Genomic DNA, 20856 nt, shown 5'->3' with positions numbered 1-20856 from the left:
TGCTGGGAATGACCTGGCATTTTCATACTGTAAGGGTCGTTGTAATTGTTCGCCGTCTGATGCCCTGTGTGACTCCAGTTAAACTTGCGACTTCTCGTTATTTGGTTTGGGGAGCCCGGCAGACTGGAACATATCTGGAAAAGTTAAATATTTTATCTTTAAACAAATATGAAATTATATCTAATTATTATTATTATTTAATTGTTTAAAAAAATTCAATTTTTATTTCTCTAGGATTCCTAATGATAAATATTGTTAAAATTAATTGACGCAAAATTTGCTGCGGGTAATATGAATGGGATAGTATCAAAAAAGTATTTAAATAAATTGTTAGCAATACTTTTTTTCCTGAACTGTTGATGAGACTCATTCTTCTCTGATAGCCAATGGCGGCACATTCAGATTTCATACTCAAAGCTTCCTTGTCCAAGACTTTGCGAGGTAAGTATTGATCGATGCTTGTGCTCGAGAAGTCTGAGTGGCTGAACCTTCCCGAGCCTAGCTGCAGTGCAGCGTTGTTCGCCGCGTCCTCCAGCTCTTGCAGCCTCGCTTCTTCGGCCTGTGTTTCAGTTTATTTGTAACTTTATATTAGCAGTAAATTTTGATTTAAAAATTTTTTTCATACAACATCTAATATTTCAAAATTAAAAAAATGAAAGAAGTAAATGTTACTAGTGCTTCTTCAGCTTCTGCATCCTCAGCCTCTTGGTCTTGCTTCCTGCAGTCGTCGTACGACATGGCCACTATGGCGAGTATCAAGTTGACCAGGTAGAAGGAGCCGAGGAAGATGACGATCATGAAGAACAGCACGTTGCCAGGCCCATTTGCTTTCAACGTCTTCATTTGTAAATTGGGAATTTGTTCGACTTACTCAGCGAAAGAATGATAAATTAATAATTGAAATCTCTGCTAATTTTATATCTAAATTTTACTGGCAACAAATCAGTTATTAATAATTATAAATCTATTTTTTTAAATTTATTCGAAACAAAAAGTTACGTTGAAATAATAAATCAAATGTATACGATTAGGCAAACCAGCTGATAAAGATTCTCCCAGTAGTCCTGGGTCATTAGTCGGAAAGCACAAAGTAGAGCCCATGCAAAATTGTCGTATGTTGTGTAGCCAAAATCTGGGTTCAAGCCTGATGACACGCATTTGTAACCATCGTTGCACTGACTAAGGTTGGATGGTTGATTGGTTGGTTGGTTAGTTAGTTGGTTGGTTGATGGTTGGTTGGTTGGTTGATGGTTGGTTGGTTTGTTGGTTAATTAGTTGGTTTCATTTTTTATGGTTTTTAACAAGCAAACAAATGGATTAATGAAAATATATTTAATAGCGCTGGAAAAAAGTGTCAGTGTGTGTGTGTGTGTCAGTGTGTACGTGCGTGCGTTTGTGTATGTGTGTGTGTGTCTACATTGTAATGATTAAAATTTTAGTTGCATGTTTTAATGTCATTTGAAAAAGGGCTAGAAAAAAGTCAATAAAAATAAAAATTTTGAATTGACTGAAACGTGGTCATTGACCTGTATGATTGTATTGATGGTTGGTGCGTATTATGATAATTTATGTACGATACCGTTTTAATTCACGCTACATGGGCCAACTTCCTTTCGAGAAAAATCGTGTGTTTGCTTACGTTTGTTTGTTCGTATGTGTTTGTTCGTGTGTGTTTGTTCGTAGGTGTTTGTTCGTAGGTGTTTGTTCGTATGTGTTTGTCGGTGCGCGTGTGTAATAATTGTAATAAGAATTGCGCGTGGGTAATAGTTGTAATAAGAATATCACGTAATTCATTTGTAATTGTTATTGTAATATTTTTATGAAAAAACTTTTTTTAGGATGAAAGCTGTTCTAATCATTATTAACAGCTACTGCACCTTCCTACTCACACCATTTGCTACTGCATCAGCGCCACTGAAAACAACATAAACAGTAATAATAATAAAAAATGAGAAGAAGAAAAAAAGGGAAAAATAAAAATAGGAAGAATTTGCGAGGTGATTGTTAACCTTCCACTGTCTCCACAGATCCTTCCATCCTGCTTGTCTGGGTCTTGCCAGTTACCTTGCAATTGATAAAAAATAGCTACATGCTAGTTTCTTATATTAAAAATAATTAATTTTATTAATAAATTATTTTTAATTAATTTATTTTATTAATAAATTATTTTTTCAAACGTAGAAATTTTCTTATAACTGAATAGAAGAGGGGGAATCATGCTAACTCCTATTCCCTGCATAGGATAGTTGGTCATCGTTAGGAAGCAGTTTGAACCAGGTGATGTTGTCCATCCGCACGCATTTCTTCATCAAAGTGCCCTGGTACAACTGCAAGCCGATGAGAGCGAAGATTGAAAGAACGAAGAGTGAGAGGATGGCGACGTCCCGCAGACGTCTGACGGCCTCCATCAGGGCTCCTACGATTGTCTTCAAACCTGACGGCCACGTTCCAAATATTCGACTCAATTTCAATTTGCCGCGTTGAGTTATTGGCATCAAACTTTAAACAACATCGCATTTTCACTCAACCATCTAATTGTTAATTTCTAAAACATGGAAAACAAGGTTTTGCGGGGTCAAATGATAAAATGAACGGATAAATAAGTATGTTCTATGTACATGTACATGGTTGAAGTGGCATTAGAGGTAGGTAGGCGATGGAATAACGTTATGGATTTTGGATTGGAAGGTTTTAAAAATTTATAACATGCATTTGAATTGGGGTTTCAACAAATTATAAAGGGCTTTGTCAATAACCTTTATGTCAATAAGCAGCCTGATAAACACAAATATTTATGAGAACAAAAAAAATTTTATTAAAATAAAATAATGAACATCGTGTAAGTTGTTTTTGCTCTATAGTGAATAAGTTATGAATAAATGTTCTTACATTTAATTATATCGAGAATTGTTAAGAAAAATGATGCACCGAATATTCATTCCGACCCAACATCGGTTCCTGAGATATTTGACACAACATTGGATACAGTATTGGACCATCGCAAGCCTACAAATAGTATTTTGAACTTTTTCAACGATAAAAATACGAATCCAGTCGAATGATCTTTCTTGCTATTTTTTCAACTATTTTGATAAAACTATTCCAAAAACTTTTTTCATCTTGACTAAATTATCACATAATTTTCAAAAATTGTACTGATTTTAAATTTCTCTTGAAAATTGTATTAAACTTTAGGTCCTACCTATGAATAATTGAAGAGCAACTGTTAAAAAGACATCAAAATAAGAAATGTAGGTACTGATTACTGGATGTCGTAACAGCGCAGTTCTTAAGCATTTCAAAAGATTTAATGCAGTTTCTAAACTCGTTTCACATTTAAATCAATTTTCATAATTATAGGTAGAAATGTAAACCTTTAGCAAAATCGGCTGATGTTATAAAATGTGTTTGCCCCTTTTGTAAATAGCCCTAGTCGATTTCATGAATAAATATTCAGTGCCTGTTTTACACATAATTCATAATGACTAAATATTTTTTTAAACAATTTTTGTATAAATTTTTCTGAAAAAATGAAATATTCAATTTATGAAAATAATAAATTGAGTTTAATTTAACAAATGTCACATATAAAACAACGTAAAGTAAACGGTATAAAAACATGATTTCAACTCTTTAAGTAGAATTAATGTTACAAAATTTTTCATCTAACCTGGCACAACAGCAACAGTTTTCAAGGCTCGTAGTACTCTGAAGGTCCTGAGAACTGCCACCTTGCCCCCGAGGTCACCAAGGGCCATCGTCATGTACCTGGCCAGTTCGGTGTTCATTCGGTAATATATTAATCAAAAATGCTTATGGAGATCAAATAAGATCTAACGATTTTGTGCTGGCTACCGATTGAGTTAGTGTGTATGTGTGTTTGTGTGTGTGTCATGTTACAGTATGTAAAATATATGATGAACGAATGTACAATATGTAACATACGTATGTACGTGCAGACTACACATGTGCACCGTACACGCATATAGAAACTTCAATCGCAATAAACATTTGTTTAACCGGGCGGGCTCGTTGAGGGCAGATTTTATTTGTTAGGCGGGGAGGGAAGTATAAAAGTGCGATTCACAATTCTGACCCTACGCCATCCATAACTGATGTAATAAACATCGCCTGCTTTCCAAACTCTCACATCACATCCAAACATGTACCAACATTTCCATCATGTTTCAACTGGCGTTAACACTCAGTTTCAACTAACATTCATCACATTTTTTCCTTTAATTAAATTTTTTATATTGGTTCTAAAAAGTATTATTTATAAATTATCTAAAATTTTTTATCAACATTTTTGCAGTATTAGTTTTAACATAACGTGGATATTTTTACTTAAAAAACTTAAAATTAATTAGAAACATGTCATCACAGCTTCCGCTTTGATCTACTTGTTGGTCTAATTAGTCTAATGTCTAGTGTTTAGGCTGTCACGCCGTCATGTTTTTCAACGTAGTTTGTATGTATTTATAGTTTGGTATGTTTTTGTATGCGTTTATCAAACTTAGTATGTGATTATACTTTAGCATGTGATAGTATATATTTAGAGTTTCAACAGTATTTGTATATGTTGATAGTTTTGTATGAATATCGATTATCGCAAATAATATAAAAATATAATACTAATTTAAAATCAATCCTATTTGACATTGACATTTTAATCCGCATAATTTGTTTATTTAAATACATATTTAATTATTTTTTTTATTTCTACTGATTAAATTTAGTTAAACTTGAAAACTTAAAATATTTATTTAAATTTCTTTGCTTATCACAGAAAAATTATGCTAAAAAGATGATTGAAAACATTGTTCCTAACAAGAAAATGTTATGAAAAAAAGGTTTTTAAAATAGTTTAAAAAATAGCTGCTTAAAAATATCCGAAGTTGTTTATCATTCAGACCGACAGTAGCAAGTTGGTTTTTTGAGAAATGAGGAAAAAATGTTTTATTCATTATTGAGATTATTTAAACAACTTCTTTCAAAAAGTTGTGCAAATTTAAGAAGATATATGGAGTGTTTGTTAGCTTCAACTTTCTGCCAGTTAATAAGGTAGCCACTGAACAAAAAAATTTCCTAACAGATGTTGGAAAAAAGCTGCCGTTAATTTTATTTAATATATTTAACGTATTTTTGTTTGTATTAAATGTTTGAATCAAATTTGTAAAATTGGTAAAACTAATTGGTCAAATCATCTAAATGTTTCTCTTTAGGGTAGAATACAAATGAAAACATTTCCTGTTACATTAACATGCGATTAGATATACACTGTACTTTCGTACTGAAACATTTATAACCCAGCCTCAGTGAAATAAAGTTTCAACTATTCAGGATTGTTCATTGTATAAAGCCATACAATGTTTCACTGCGTATCATCATGTATCACATTGTATTTTTTCGTATCGTCGTGTATCATAATTTATCATCAGGTATCGTCATGTATCTTAATATATCTTAATGTTTCACATTTAATGTATTGGCGTTCCCATGTAGTATCGAGTATTGTGGAAACATGTATTTCGCTAATTAGGAATTCCAAAAAATTTTTGTCTAGTTGTAAATCTTTTTATGTATCTTTAAGTATTTCTGCGTAATTGAATATATATTTTCATATCTCTACTTTCATATTGTCTGCAAAAAGCACTTTTTCACCAATTTTTTTCAGAACGTTTCTAAAATTTTACGATCGCCGATCTAATTACCTCAAGAGCTCGCTTGAGAAAATTTTAAAATTGCGAAGCTTTTGCCAAAAATTGTCATGTAATTATTTTAAGAAAATATGGCAAAATGACAAAATGTGAAAAGTTAAAAAAAAACACAATAAAACGCGAACATATTTTAAAACATTATAGTGAAGAAATACACGAATGTAAAGACATTTTAGCGTAGTAATTATTTACGAAAATTATAAGGACATTGTTGAACGTACGCAAATGTGACGACGATGAAATCCAACCAGTTCCACATATCTCGCAGGTACGTGAAGTTAGCCAGTATGAAACCCCGAGCCAGCAATTTAATTAAGCCTTCGACTGTGTAGATGCCGGTGAATGTGGCCCTGAAATGATGGGTTGCTTCTATTTTATGTTAGCACTCGAAAGAAAAGCTTTGAAATGCAAATTGCCGAATAGGATGTTCATTAACTTTTGTTGCCTCATGTGAACAGAAAAAATAAACACTAATTACACATACTGTTTTAATTATGGTCGTTTCAAATTATTGATGAGATTTAAGTATAAAATTATTCTGTAATAAATTTCTAAATTTATTCAACGTTCACTAATCAAGAAGACAAATTTGTAACAAATTTCTAAGTTTAAAAAAAAACAAAATAGCCAAACCTATATTCTGGTTTTAAAATAAAATGATGCTAATCATATTTAAAATAACAAGTTGAAAATCTTAAAATAATATAAAATTAAAAAATTAGTGAAAACATGAAAACATTAAAGAAGCAAGGAGAGAAAGAAGGAGTGAAGAACAAACTCTGTATGCGGAATTTCTCTATTGATCGCCATGAATATACAATTGACCAGGATGACCAACATAACGCACAAGCTGAAGAACGTGATGGACCGACGAACGGTAAAGGAAAAACAAATTAAAAAAAAACAAGAAGAAGATAAAAATTATTTTTAAGATTTTCAATAACATTAATATTATTCTTATTATCACTGCTTAGAATAATGATGACGGTGATAATATTGCAGATTGCATTTCTGTAACATTGGTAAAACAATATTTCAGCTGAAAAATGATCTGAAGCCGTAAATTTTATTTGCGCAAAGTGTATTGCGTCATTCATAACGCAGAGATTTACACGCGCAAGGAGTTCCACGTTTGGAAACATTTTAATGAATAAACAAATTTTTATTAAATTTTCTGTATAACTTTTTAATTTTCAACACCAATAAGTTGGAAAAATAATTTAATAAAATATTAAAATTAATAATTGTGAAAAAGGATATGGATGTGTGAGGATGTAGATGGCGATCCTGCGGACAGGGTTGAATGGACTGAGGAAGAAGAAACCGTTGGATGAACTAAAACGAAATATCGTCTTGTCTTTGGCCACCACCACAAATGTCTGCAAGAAACAATTGTCATCATCATGATATTTAAAACAACATTTTCAAAGGTTAAATGCCGCCAATATTTAAACAGTTTTAATTGAAGAATTTTAGCCAATGATCTCTGCAATATACTTCAACGTGCACGCATCTACTAAATGTTTTTAAATACTACAGTATATTGAGCAGAATGATTAAAAATAAAAGTGTAAATATATGTTAAGGAAAAAAAAATGAAATAAATAAATAAATCAGCGTGCAGTATGTTCGTAACTATATATATGTATAAATAAAAAGCTCTAAAAATTTTTGCGACACTTTAAACATAAGACCTGCGGTCGTTTAAGGTGAAATGGAAGACTATTGAAAACAGAGAGGAGAGCTCTCTTGCTGAAGACAAAACCAGTCATTTGAACTTTTAACGGGTCTGTGTCATTTGAGCAAACACAAAATATGCTATATATACCGGACGTAAAGTTGAATCGAGATCAACATTTCGATATAACATTCTCAGTTTGGTTCTGTATCGACTAATACTTATTACCAGAATATCAAAAATACTTTGAAAGCGAGTGTTGCAGTGATAGACTTTTGAATGTATTGAACGAATAGACAAAAACTTGAAGTGTCTCTTGGCCAACATTAACAGCATAGTTGCTGCTGACTGTACTCGTCACGTTTGTATCGTGTAGACGTCTAACACGCACACACACGTACGCACACACGCACAAATTTATATACATTTATTTGTGTAGAATCTAAGTAGCACTAATTTATTTCTTAACTACTTCTACACATCAAATGAACCTATTGAAAGTGAATTCAAAGTAAGGTCAACATACGTTGAAAAAGTTTTCAATATTACAAATTTTCATCTTATTTTGTGGTAACAAAAAATGCTATAGAATCATAAGCCTTCATAAAAATCGGCTTAACATACAAACAATAAATATTCAATAAATATTTAGTAAAAATGAAACACCGAAAATAAATACCAACGTATTTATTGTGGTAGTACTCGTCGAAATCTTCAATAGGCATGCCACACATTTCGGGAGGGAATTCGCCCATCTTGCTAGGAAGCACCATGCCCTGCATGAGCAGCGGGTTGGGTCGGGGTTTGTCTTCGTCGAATAATAATTTGTTTTTGTCATCTTCTTTTCCTAGTTCCTCTTCCTGCTGCTTCAAAAGATCTTTCGCTTGTTTTTCTTCTTGGATTCTTTTTCTAATTTTTGTCATAGACTCTCTGGTGAAGAGTCGGAACATTGGTGGGTGAGTGATTGGTCGGCCGTCCAGACCTCTATACTCCATTAGACGTTACACCGCTTTTAAGGATTTTTTTTCTTAAAGTGTTTAATATCTAAAGTATATAGTGAAAATTTTCATTCTTGGAATTGAATTCAGTCGAGAAGACATTTGTTTCTTCATAATCTGCAAGACATCAAGCAAGGCTGCCTCTGCATTTAAAGATCTGCTTGTTGTTGTTGAGTCAAAAATTCAAAAAGATGATTGGAAAACACATTTTCAACGTTTTTTTTATTATATTTTCAGCTAGCCAATATCTGAAAAAACATTTGTAATTTTTGGAGTTTAAATTTTTTATATATTCTTATATCCTAGCAATATAAAACAAAAAATCCATTTTTGGTTTTGTTAAAATTAAAAAAATGTTAACATATCAACAAAAATAGTGAATTGTTGATGCAAAACTAAAAAAGAGCATAATAATTTTTTGTCTAACTTACCAAAATTCTGAATTTTTTTATTTCGCGATATTTTCTTTGAGGAAACTAAACGTTGAAGTGCATCGAGATGCAAGCTGTACGTTGCATGAATGAATTAATATCAAACAAGTTATGCGTGGTAGATTATCTATCAGATAAAATGTTCCATCTGAAGCAGTTCATGTCAAGATGAACGAAGATGATAAACAGTATCTCTCAGCCCCTTAAGACGAATGTGTCAGTTGAGGTCAACAACAATAGGCATAACGATGGCAACAGCTATAACAACCATTGCAACCAAAACAAAAACTATATCAGCAACAACAGACAAAAGCAATTATGATAAAAACAACCACATTAGCCACAACAACCACAACAGCCAAAACAACCACATCAGCCACAACAACCGCAACAATCACAACCACTACAACAACAACATCTATAACTACAACTAAATAATGTAGACAGCCACACACGTTTGACAAGAAATAGCAACAAAAACATCAGCAGAGATAGGAAAACCAAAATTTAACATAGATAAAAATGAAGGAATCACATTCAGGTATCCAATTTAACTTTTGTAATTAAAATTTACAACAGATTCAAACGACAATGTTGAACAAAAATAATTTTTGTTGAAACTGCATGTAAATGAAACGTTAAAAATTTTTATGGTAGCAAAATAAAAAAAACACAAAAGCATCTAATAAAATCTAGTTGGTCGAGATGGTCGAGAGTTAATGAATGCGACACAAAACAAATTACTTTTTATTATTGCAATTGTTCATTGCTCTCAGTTTCGCGTTATATCCTATTGATTTTCTGTACATGTACCTAATATTGAATGCTTGCATACACGAATGCCAATGACAATCCAGTCTGCTTGCACGTTTATATATATTTTATGTCCGTGCAAATTTCGAAGCGAATTGCCTGGTTTCGCGATGTGTGTGACGTTCTGGAGGTTGTTCTCATTTGTTACATTTGGCTGTTTTTTCAAATTTATTTGTTGGTAGTTTTGGTAAGTTACATCATTGTGTTTTCTGCGATTAGATATATTGATTGAATGGTTGATCTCGTTGATTGTATGTTGTTGCTTGTTTCATCGTATCACTCTATGTTGTGGTTGCTTGTTGTGGTTGCTTGTTGTGGTTGTGATTGTATGTTGTATGTTGTGGTTGTTGCATGTTGTGGTTTTTGCATGTTGCGGTTGCATGTTGTGGTTGCTTGCTGTGGTTATATGTTGTAACATCTAACATGTTATATCGTGTTGTTCAACCCCGCTTCAATGGACCAGCAAATACACATATAAATGTTTGAATGCCTGATCAGTTCATTTGAAACAAAGTAAGCAAATTAAAAAATTTAATAAAGACGAACAAATTATCAAAAATAACTTCAACAGCAACCGCACAATTAATTTCAATCATGGAAAATTGGAATAAACTGCATGCGGAGTGATTCAGTGATTATGAAGTGACCTCTGACCTCATACAGCACGTCCAACCTTTTGAATGATTGAAAATGTTGCCCTCAAATCTACTCGAAACTGCAGACGATTAAAATTATTTTCAGTAATTTAATTTGCAAAAGAAAAAACACTACAAAATTTTTTGATGAAAATATAAATAATTTAACGTTTCAAATGTTTTTATTTACATAAATTAAATATATTTTATTTGATAAACTTGAAGAAACATTTTTTCCAAAAATATGAAAGATTAATCAAGATCGTTCACAACAATTATGTAAAATTATGTAAATATTAACAATCTATAATGAATATTAAATTACGTTTTGATAAGCACGTATGAAATGTAAAAGAAGATGATAACAGCGAATATCAAAAATGAATTTTTTCAATTTTATTTTTCAGCGCTTTCAGTCAGAACGAATATTATTTAAGCAAAATTTAATTTTGAAATTGCATCGCTAATTTTAAATAAAATCCAAACTTAAACTGAATTAATTTTTGAAAAATGATTTCAAATTCAAGTTTGTCGTAAGAATATTAATTCAAAAATTGTGTTGTATTGTGTTGCAGCAGCATAATTCTTAATTCTTCATAATTGCTAATTCAGAAATGCATTCAAGTTCAGGTTTCGCGTTTGGCTAACATATTATACGCTATTAAAATAAATATATTCGTTGCTTAAAAATTAAAAAAACTACACGTGGGATATTTTCGCAAATAATTAAGAAACAATTAAATGAATTGGTGGATGAATGAATGAATGAATGAATGAATGAATGAATGAATGAACATATGAATAATAAACCAGTTTAATAGCTCTTCTACACACCACAGGCACGCAGTAATAAACATAAGTGAATTACGAGACGAAACAAAGGAGCACACGAGGTACAAGAGACCGTATGAACGATGTTCTGCCTGCTTATTTGTCTGCTGCCGGCCAATTGTACCTACTACGTTTCACAAACTGCTTATTTCTAATAAATTCTGTTATTGTTATCGTTCCCGACCAATTTCAGTTTTATACTATCTCTCTTTTTCTTTCGTCCATTTCTCCTCTTTCTCTATCTTTCTCTTTTCTCTCTCTCTTTCTATATATTCAGTCTTCCTCATAATTTTTCCTTTTTCTGGTCGAATCTCTTTTATGTAATCTAATTATTCGAGACTTAAAATCTTCAGCCACTATATTTCAATTTCATGTCTCCACAGTCTTGGGTTATTACTTAAGCAGACGGATCTTTTCAACCGGTCGTAACGTTAGAGTTAGCGCATAAAAATAAATCATTAATATTAACAGGAATTAAACGGAAATGGATATTAATTTGTTTAATTTATTTGGAAATGGATATAAATTTGTAAAAGAAAATATCTAATCTCCAGAATAAGTTCGCACTAATAAAATGAATTGAAAGGAAAATCAAGAAAAACATGAACGCAGCAAACGTGTGACTTTCAAGTATTCTCTGAGAGTTATTGCGCAAAAATTATTATTTAAAAGTTATTTTCATGGAATGGTTTATTATAAATTTGATTTAAAGAAGTGAGAGATGTGTAGGAAAGGAGAGGAAGGCAGTGACCATGAAACGATGGACAACAACAGACATCACGTGAACTCACGTGACCTCAGAGGAACCCACGTGACCTGCTTGTAAATAATGCATGCCATCGACATTTGTACGCAGAGAAATGTCATGCCTGCAAAGTTGCATGCACCAAATAAAAATCAATAAACAAGACCAAGTGGCGAAGAAGGGTCATGATGAAATTAAATGAAGCGTAAAAGTAAATAAATTTAAAAAAAAATAATTTTTGAAATAAGCTAAATGTTATGTTATTCAGATCTGATTGTTTAAATGTAATTACCAAATAACGTTTGAAATTTTCATGTTGGTTACATTATATAGGTAATCATACATATTGTCTTCTTTTAATAGTTCCCTTGTTTCTATATTTCTGCTTTTTCAAGTTTTACAACAACGACCTGTTTCGGATATAAATTTAGCCCGCTCAACCCGTTTAGACACATTAGGCCATCTATTCCATTCCAGTAAATTTTTAACATTTCATTCTCGATCTGCCAATCTTCCAAATCATTCTATCGAGGCAACTTCAGCTAACTCAATTTTTCAAGCATCGTCAGTTTGAAACTTTCGAGGTTTGTCGAACTGACGCTAATTTGCCTTGGTTCCGTTTTTATATATTTGCATATTATATACACATTTTTTTGTATGTGTATCATATTTTAATTATTTAATGGTCTTTTCTTAAATTATTTGATCTATTTGATAGAAACAGCTGAGTTGAATACTAAACGAAAACGAAAAATAGTTCAATTAATAATAAATTATATTTTAGGATAAGTTATATTATCGTATTTATTTCATTTTTTTGTTTTAATGAAGAACTGTTCAACAAAATTATGTTAACGTTGATTTGCTTCGCTAGATAGGTTCATTTTGAATTATGTTGTTAAATTAAAAATTGAACATTTATTCACTGTCACTTTTTGACAAAATTTTCAAACTTTTTTGTACCAAGAATGGACATTTGGCATTTATTTAGGTTGTCTCCTGGTTTATTGTATTTTTTTATGAAAAACACATGCGTGATCGGTCCAACTGAGTTCGGTTCTAACTAGCCAGGCACCTATAAATGTATCAACAACAAAAAAGAACAAACTCCAGTTCACAAGACCAACAATGTGTAAAAGAATGGACGTTCAAAATAAAGAAGCAAACAAACGCAGAAATGATTTTTGTTTCTCCATCTATTTAAAAAAATTTCATACTGAAAATAAACGAGAGGTCATTTATTTTTCTGACAGTATCATTAAGCAAACAACACGAAACCGACGAAACAACGGACGAGTGAGCAAACAATCAGACGAACAAACGAACAAGAAAAAGAAAAAGAACAAACAAACAAACATTTCATTCATACATATGTTTGTGCTCATCTTTTCATTCTATTTGCTCATTCTTGGCATGTCGTTATCGCAATCATTAGCATTTTGTAATGTATTTTTGTTGCATGCAGTATTCCGATGCCTTTCTGCAACGTTACTTGCGTCAACAGAAATTTTTCTATAACAATTTTATTTTCTCTGAACCTTGTTTTATATGCATGCGCTATTTCGAAAGACAGAGTTCTGAAAACATATGTACAAATGTGATCAAATTAGTGAAACAGTTAGTTTGTTGTTATTGGTAGGATGAGTTTGTAGTGCCATGTTTCGTGTCAGTGTTTCCAGTCACGTTCATTGATCGGATTGGAAAGCTGTAACGCTCAAAACTCTAAGATTAAACACGATGTTGTACACATATGAATGATATGTACAACTTGCACGTACACTTAAATGAGTATGTACCGCGTCTTATGTGTACGGGCATCTTGTACATATAACAAAGTCTTGTAAGGGATATGCAAATGCGTTTAAAAACTACTTTATGGACAAGTAACGAATAATGTTCAATCAGTTAATTAATTATATGAAAGTACTAAAGGATGCAATACTGAGTCTAACAAAGCCTCACGGTGAAAAATATATTGTAATGAACTCGTCTGCAGGGACGCATGCAATGCATGAGTAAATTTGTTCATTTACTTATTCACCCATCCAGTCGTCAATAATGAAATAAATTTATGTTTTGTTTACACCTGATTTATGTTTTGTCTACATCTGAAGTTTGATTAATTGCATCAAATTATATCAAACTATCAAAAAATAATTATAAGCGTCAGATGAATTTATTCATTCATGTCAAGATATTATGCACATGACTTTCTAGAAAGTGTTGTAATTTATAAATTTTTTCATTCGGAATGACGTTGTTAATATCTTTTTACGCATCCTTAGCGTTAGATGCAAGTTTTAAATGATGAAACATTTCGAATGTTTTATTAAAACATTAGAGACACAGGAAGGTATTATCTTCCTATTCAAGTGTGCCAATGACATTTGGTAGCATCATTCGTCCGTCATTCGTGAATTTTTCCAGAACATTCATTGAGTGACGTCATCTGAGTAGAATCGCATCACACTTGTTCGTCTGACGTCACGTGGCTATTGATTTGATTTTTTTTATTCCCATTGTCGGTTATAGCATTGATTAATGTTGTTTCGTGAAATTTAATGTTTCAAAATTAAGATTTTATTTTGATTGAATCTACAAAAAAATTAAAAAAAGAGTCCTTTTTTGATTTATATGATCAAATGTGAAACTAAAAGTACCTCCGAAAAAAATTCCCATAAGAACACTGAAAATTTGCAACACTTCGCAAAGGATATAACGTTACATAGGAATGACAGGACAATTTTCGCGTTAGCGGATATTGAATAATAAATTTGATTTGAAGCCGGAATAGCAAACAAATGATAAGGGCCTGGAAGGAGACTGAAGTGATCATCAAGATGACGTTGATGACGACCGCTGATGAATGATAAAGTTCATGTTGCTACTGCTGCTGTTTTTCTTATTGGCGAGTGCTTTACTTTTAGTGCTACATCGTTCATACACATTAGTAAACATGCTGATTTATTGCAGTACCTATTGACATTTTTCTTTTATTTTTATTTTTTTTTAATATACCATTATTTTCATTCTGATAAAAATTGAACGTACATTAGTTCGCTGCTATGTAACCAGGCTATTAGTACAAATTGATGGATGAGTGTGTCATGTTTAAAACAGCAAGTTATGACCGTTTAGTGTTGACCAACTCGAAATATCATGGAGTCATCGTGTATCATCGTTTAAAATAAAATTATATTTAAAACACATAGTTTGTTTGCTTGTTTATGGTTCTACGCTTAAATTTTGCTACACCATGCTGTTTGTAGGTGTTTGTGTTCATTTAGTTTGAATATGTTTTAATTATCTGTTTAAATAAATTCAAAATTTAATTAATTCGAATTATTTACATTATTCATTAAAGCATCTTGTTTTGCAATGAAGGAATAACAGAGGAGGAAATTTGTTTGAATATTATTAAACTGCTTACCCCAAATAATTATAGTTATAATTATATAGTTATAGTTAATTATAAGATTTTTGTTTAAATTTCTTATATTTTTTGTTACAGTCATATTTCATCGGCCGTTTAAATAAAAAAGTGACTTTATTGTTGCAGGTACGTGCCATTATAACTGGATATTCAGATTTTGATTTCATCGGCCGTTTAAATAAAAAAGTGACTTTATTGTTGCAGGTACGTGCCATTATAACTGGATATTCAGATTTTGATGCATTGATCTAGTTATTCATACGTAATTTCAAATTTTAACAAAAATATCTGTCATATCCAAATCCAACATTTTTGGGCCTAGGCAAAAAAGAGTAACACAAATTGTAGATAGGTGTCATCATGACAAGAGAACTTGAAAACATTTCGAACGTGCAAGCAATGTATCTTTTCAATTGCATGATAAGTTGATAAGCAGTAAACTTGAAGTAGACATGTTTCAACACATAGTACTATAATAGATAGCCATATATTATTGGTCACGGTAGAAATTTTTTGCTATGTATTTAACTAAAAATGCTAAATACATTTTTTCCCAAAAACTTATTTGAAAACTTATTTCACAACAATTATATTTTTAGTTTTTGTCAGGTTCTGAAAGTATGATAATAATATTAAAATGAAATATAATATAAACTGCATTATTTGACTGGGGCATCAAAACGTCTCTTCCAAGCCCTGATCATTGTTGCCCACTACTCTTAATGTGAAAAAATCTTTGCTCTGATTTTTATAACTCCTTTCAATTATTAATATTATGTTGAAAATTGAAAAAATTATTTTTATAAACTGATTCAAAGAAAATCTGATAACAAGGATGATCATTCAAAAAAATTAATTGAAAGTTTTACATAAAGGTATGTATTAGATAATTGTTATGATGTTTGTATAGGTTGAAATAATGATGGCATGTAAAAGTTAACGATGAAGATGTAACCAACCATGGGTTGTAACCAACTCTGTCTAGTGAGGAATCCTCATTTTCTTTTCACAAACAACGTATTAACCGAGTGAAAAATTTATTACAATAGAAAATTTTATCCTTTTTAAAAATAATTTATAAAAAAATACTATTGTTTGCTGAAAATTCTTTAAATTTTTTAAAATAATTCTATGTTTATTTAAATATGAGCAGTATTAGAGCAAAAATTATAAAACGTAATTGAAATAAATTTTAATTGAAGAAAATCTTATTGGTGAGGTCAATCATGGATGGGCTATTAGGGTGCCCGTGCATAATTCAGATCTGAACCTGGAATTTGAGATGAGGTCTTTCAACCAAACATCCTCTCCGTGAAAGCATGCATCACACAATCCTCCATGTCTTCTTTAATCGCCATCATACATACATGTATACGTTGCACGTCCATATTAATATAATACATACATATACATCCTTACACGTCCTAGCATACATAGTTGCATACATAATTAAGCACGCACACGTATACACCGTACACATTGCTTATACATGCAAAGCTAAACAAGTACATAAAGATGCATAAAAAGCACATACAAAAATGCAGACACAAAATACGTGCACGCATGTTTGTCAGTGTACACTTTCCGTTTGCAATTTCAATGTATTTATCTATCCATCTAGCCATGGGTTCGGTAATGCTTTTGGCCGGCGGTATTCCTAATTAAAAGGCTAAGTTATGTGAGGAAGGTAGATATATGAACGTGCAACGAATTCCCTTACTCTTTGGTGCACTGATGATACTTGTACATTTCTTTACTTATGATTACATTACATAAATATACCAAAATTTTTATCTTTAATGTTTCTGATGAGCCTATTAAACGGATTTTCATTTAAAATTCTGAGAAATTAAAACGCAAGTTTTTGCAAAACACACAAACGTCAAATTAAAAAAGAATCAAGCACTTTAGTTTTAATTTTCACCAAAAAATCGTTAAAACCAATTTATTATAACTTGAACGTTAAAGGAGTGAAAGTGGAAAAAATAGAAAAGACGAAAAGTAGAGGAGGATAAGAATTAAGATGGCGACAGCCCATAAAATGGTGACCTCTGCGACATGGGCCTCCCTCGAGCCGTCTCAATCATCTCTTCGGTTTCAATTTCAAAATGTTAGAAACAAAATTTTAAAACAAATGTCCGTCAAGAAGAGAAAGGGAGTGTGCGTTTGGAGATGAAAAACAGCAACAGCACAAAAATATGAATCACTATCTTCCGTACCCACCACACATATTGTGCATGCTATACATGAACTCTCTTCACGATTCAAGGCGTACATCTAAACTTTTGTTGTTTGTACATTGCGTTGTGAACATCTCTCCACTCATGTATGTATGGATATGGATGTATGTATATTTTATCTGTTTTTATATTGAACCAGAATTATAGGCTGGTATTCACACGTACACACACATACACACACACACAAATGTATATTTATCAATGAGTGTGTTATATTCAGATAGCTTAACCTTTAATCATTTACTTTCATGAGCATGTTTTTGTTTGTTAATTGTGATGCTGAGACGTAATATAATAGGAACATAATTAGGAGATGACAGAGTATATATATGCATGTTTGTGTGTAATTGCCGAAAATTATGATTATTCTTGACCAATTCTGTTGTTCATCCGCTATTCAAGCTACAAAGTTGAACATGTTTTTCATCTTTTGTGCTCTCCGTCTCCACGATGCGATGGATTCACAAATAGAAAAGTATTTCTGAAATATTATGAATATATATTTTCATTTTTGTACATAATTCTTCAGGCCACAACGGTGTTAGTAGAACACATGGCAGAGTTAATAAGTAATGTACTGCCGATCATCATACCTGTAATGTAAACAATGTCGCAATGAAACGAATGTCTATCTTCATAATCTTTCTTGTCTGTCTCAAACCAAATTGAAATGAATGAAATAGAAAAAATTATGTATCGATGCTTTTGCTAACCAGCCAACCAAAAACCAACCAGCCAACCAAAAACCAACCATAAACCAGCCAACCAATAAAAAACCAATCAGCCAATCGCAAACCAACCAGCCAACCACAAACCAACTACAGAAGGAATTCTTGTATTAACGCGGAATAATTATGGCAAGCAGGCCTGTCAGGTATACGGTGCTGGATGAATCCGCCCGTCATACACTTCTATCATGTTTCGTTTTTTAATTTTATTTAGAAACTTTCTCTCAATTTTAATATATATATAATTAATTTAAATATTAACATTAATACTTAAATAATAAGGTAATAATGTAACAATTTGGCTTTAATAATAATAATTCAAATGCAATAAAGCAAATATAACATCATGATTGTAAACGAAAAATACAAAAGCTAACATTTTAGAAACAAAATGTTCATAGGAAAAAATAGAAAAAGAATGGGTAAATGTATAAACGAGCTAAGTTTGAAAAACATATGAAAAATGTATGAGGAATGAAATAACGGAAATAAATTGAAAAAATTTTACAAATCAAAGTGTTTTTGAAATTAGAGTTCATATTGAAAACACCTATATAAAAATAGATACACACATGCAAATACAAAGAATAAAAACTAAACAGAAAAAAAAACAGAAAATCGTAGCAAAAAGGAATTGCAAAATATTCATCCAGCACTGTATAGTCTACATCACTGCTGTCGTTCGTTGTAGCTTCAGTCATGAGACATGCAGATTCAACGTTGCGCCAGAAAGCTGTGCGTGTCAATAAAGTACGTGAACCAATTGCTTATGCGTGTATATGTTACACACATATACACATGTTTAAATGTACATTGTATGTATGTTTGTATGTATTATTATTATGTATGTATGTATGTATGTACATACATACATATACAATGTATACATATATATTTTGCATTTGAAATTGAGTCACATTGTATTTAAATGTAATTTAACCTAATAAAAGCCAAAGTTTAAATAAGCCAGCATAACTGTGCCCGTTAATTAATAAATGAAATGTAGTAAAACGCATTCGGAGGAAAATGCGTATTGAAACAACTGAATCAGTGTTGTGATAATTGTATAGATATATACAATGTTTTCCATGTGTGTTGCGTGTTGTGCGCATGTATGAGTATGCAATCACAGACACCGGAAAAGAGGGAGAAAAAGATAAAGGAAAAGGGATAAAGAAAGAGAGAGAAAGAAAGAGAAATACCTATGAATATGTACGTTTTATGTACAATTGAGCAATAGTGGATATATTTTTGAATTTGTTTAAACGTGTTCAGATGTGTGTTGGTGAATTTATTACATTCTTGTCAAGTATTTTGATATAATTTTATCACCTGTTAAACAAGAATAACCAAATGAGCCATGTAAAACAAAAACAACTAACAAACATCACAACCCACAACTAACTACTTTAATAAACACATCTACGCAGACTATTTTGGAATAGGATAAATACATTTCCGTATCTACTACCTCTCCCATCAAATATCATTAGTTCAATCAAAATTTTTTTCCATAAAGTTTATGAAACAATTAAATAACGAATATTGACTAAATAAAGTGCTGCAGTGACGGGATTCGAACGCAAGACAATCTTTACCTCATCATGCATGTGCATGCAAGAAACATCGTGATCTTGCGAGTGAACTTAAGCGTCCCTTACGCTTCATTAAATAACTTATGGAAAGTTGATAGAATTTCATGACAAGATTTTCATATAATGTTTCACAATATCCAATCTGCAGGTCTTTGCATATGATGTCAGACATTGCATGTAAGAAATATATTACAACTGTCGGCGTTTTGAATTTTTTGACTTTTGACAAATGAAATGAAAGATTTTTAGGCTACTTAATAACGATAATATACATTATTTTTATAAAAACGGCTATTATTATATTTTTCTACCCCATCATCGTTGCCACCATTTTCTCATCACTTGGTTAGTGGTGGAGGAAAATTTGTCATGGAGAAAATAGAAAGAACCTTCTGTATCGATCATCAACATACATGCACTTGAACAGTTGTATGCAATTTTTCAACTTGAAACAGACAAAATAAACAAAACATACGTAGCACATGCATACAATCTCATAGTGTGAACAGCAAACATACAAACAGCAAACATACACACACATAAAAACAGCAAACATACACACACATACAGGCAGTAAACATGCACACACACACACACATACAAACAGCAAGCATAAGCACTCATGAAGTATTCTAAATAATAGAAATATTTGATGAAAAATTTACTAATTGAACTAACGTGTAACCTATTATTATTTAGGATAATTTAAAAAACAACAAAACTATATATAAAAACGAAAAACAGTTGGTCTCGTGCTATTTGGGCACAAAGCAAGCCCAGCAATTATTTACATTGAGTTACAAATTATCGTTCGACCAATAATTTGAATCAACACATTTCAAGCATTAAATACCTTCAGTTAATACTTATAAATTTTCAAAATTGTAATAGGCTTACGTACAATTCAAAATCAGGTTAGACACATATTTAGCATGCAAATGGATATATATATACGCGAGTGAACATGAAGACAGGCGCAGACGCGCGCGCACACGTTGTCCTATGTGAA

At 31.6% G+C, this 20856-nt stretch overlaps 3 protein-coding genes across 3 annotated transcripts; all 3 read right to left on the bottom strand.

Moving 5' to 3' along the window:
* Positions 1-630: 630 nt before the first annotated feature.
* HELRODRAFT_63416 (hypothetical protein) lies at positions 631-1073 on the bottom strand (the record flags this gene model as incomplete). Its single annotated transcript, XM_009011193.1, has 2 exons — positions 631-837; positions 1038-1073. The coding sequence occupies 2 exons, from the start codon at positions 1071-1073 to the stop codon at positions 631-633; spliced, it is 243 nt and encodes an 80-aa protein (XP_009009441.1).
* Positions 1074-2291: 1218 nt separating this feature from the next.
* On the bottom strand, positions 2292-3737 carry HELRODRAFT_137299 (hypothetical protein; the record flags this gene model as incomplete). Its single annotated transcript, XM_009011192.1, has 2 exons — positions 2292-2434; positions 3671-3737. Coding segments are annotated over 2 exons (210 nt in total), but the record flags the coding sequence as incomplete, so codon positions are not given.
* Positions 3738-7862: 4125 nt separating this feature from the next.
* On the bottom strand, positions 7863-8393 carry HELRODRAFT_159306 (hypothetical protein; the record flags this gene model as incomplete). Its single annotated transcript, XM_009011191.1, has 2 exons — positions 7863-7889; positions 8082-8393. 2 exons carry the CDS (start codon positions 8391-8393, stop codon positions 7863-7865), a joined length of 339 nt encoding a protein of 112 aa, XP_009009439.1.
* Positions 8394-20856: the final 12463 nt, after the last annotated feature.

This window comes from Helobdella robusta (genome assembly GCF_000326865.2).
Source record: "Helobdella robusta unplaced genomic scaffold HELROscaffold_1, whole genome shotgun sequence".
In the NCBI taxonomy this organism is placed as follows: domain Eukaryota; kingdom Metazoa; phylum Annelida; class Clitellata; order Rhynchobdellida; family Glossiphoniidae; genus Helobdella; species Helobdella robusta.
This window is presented reverse-complemented; position numbering and strand designations above follow the sequence as displayed.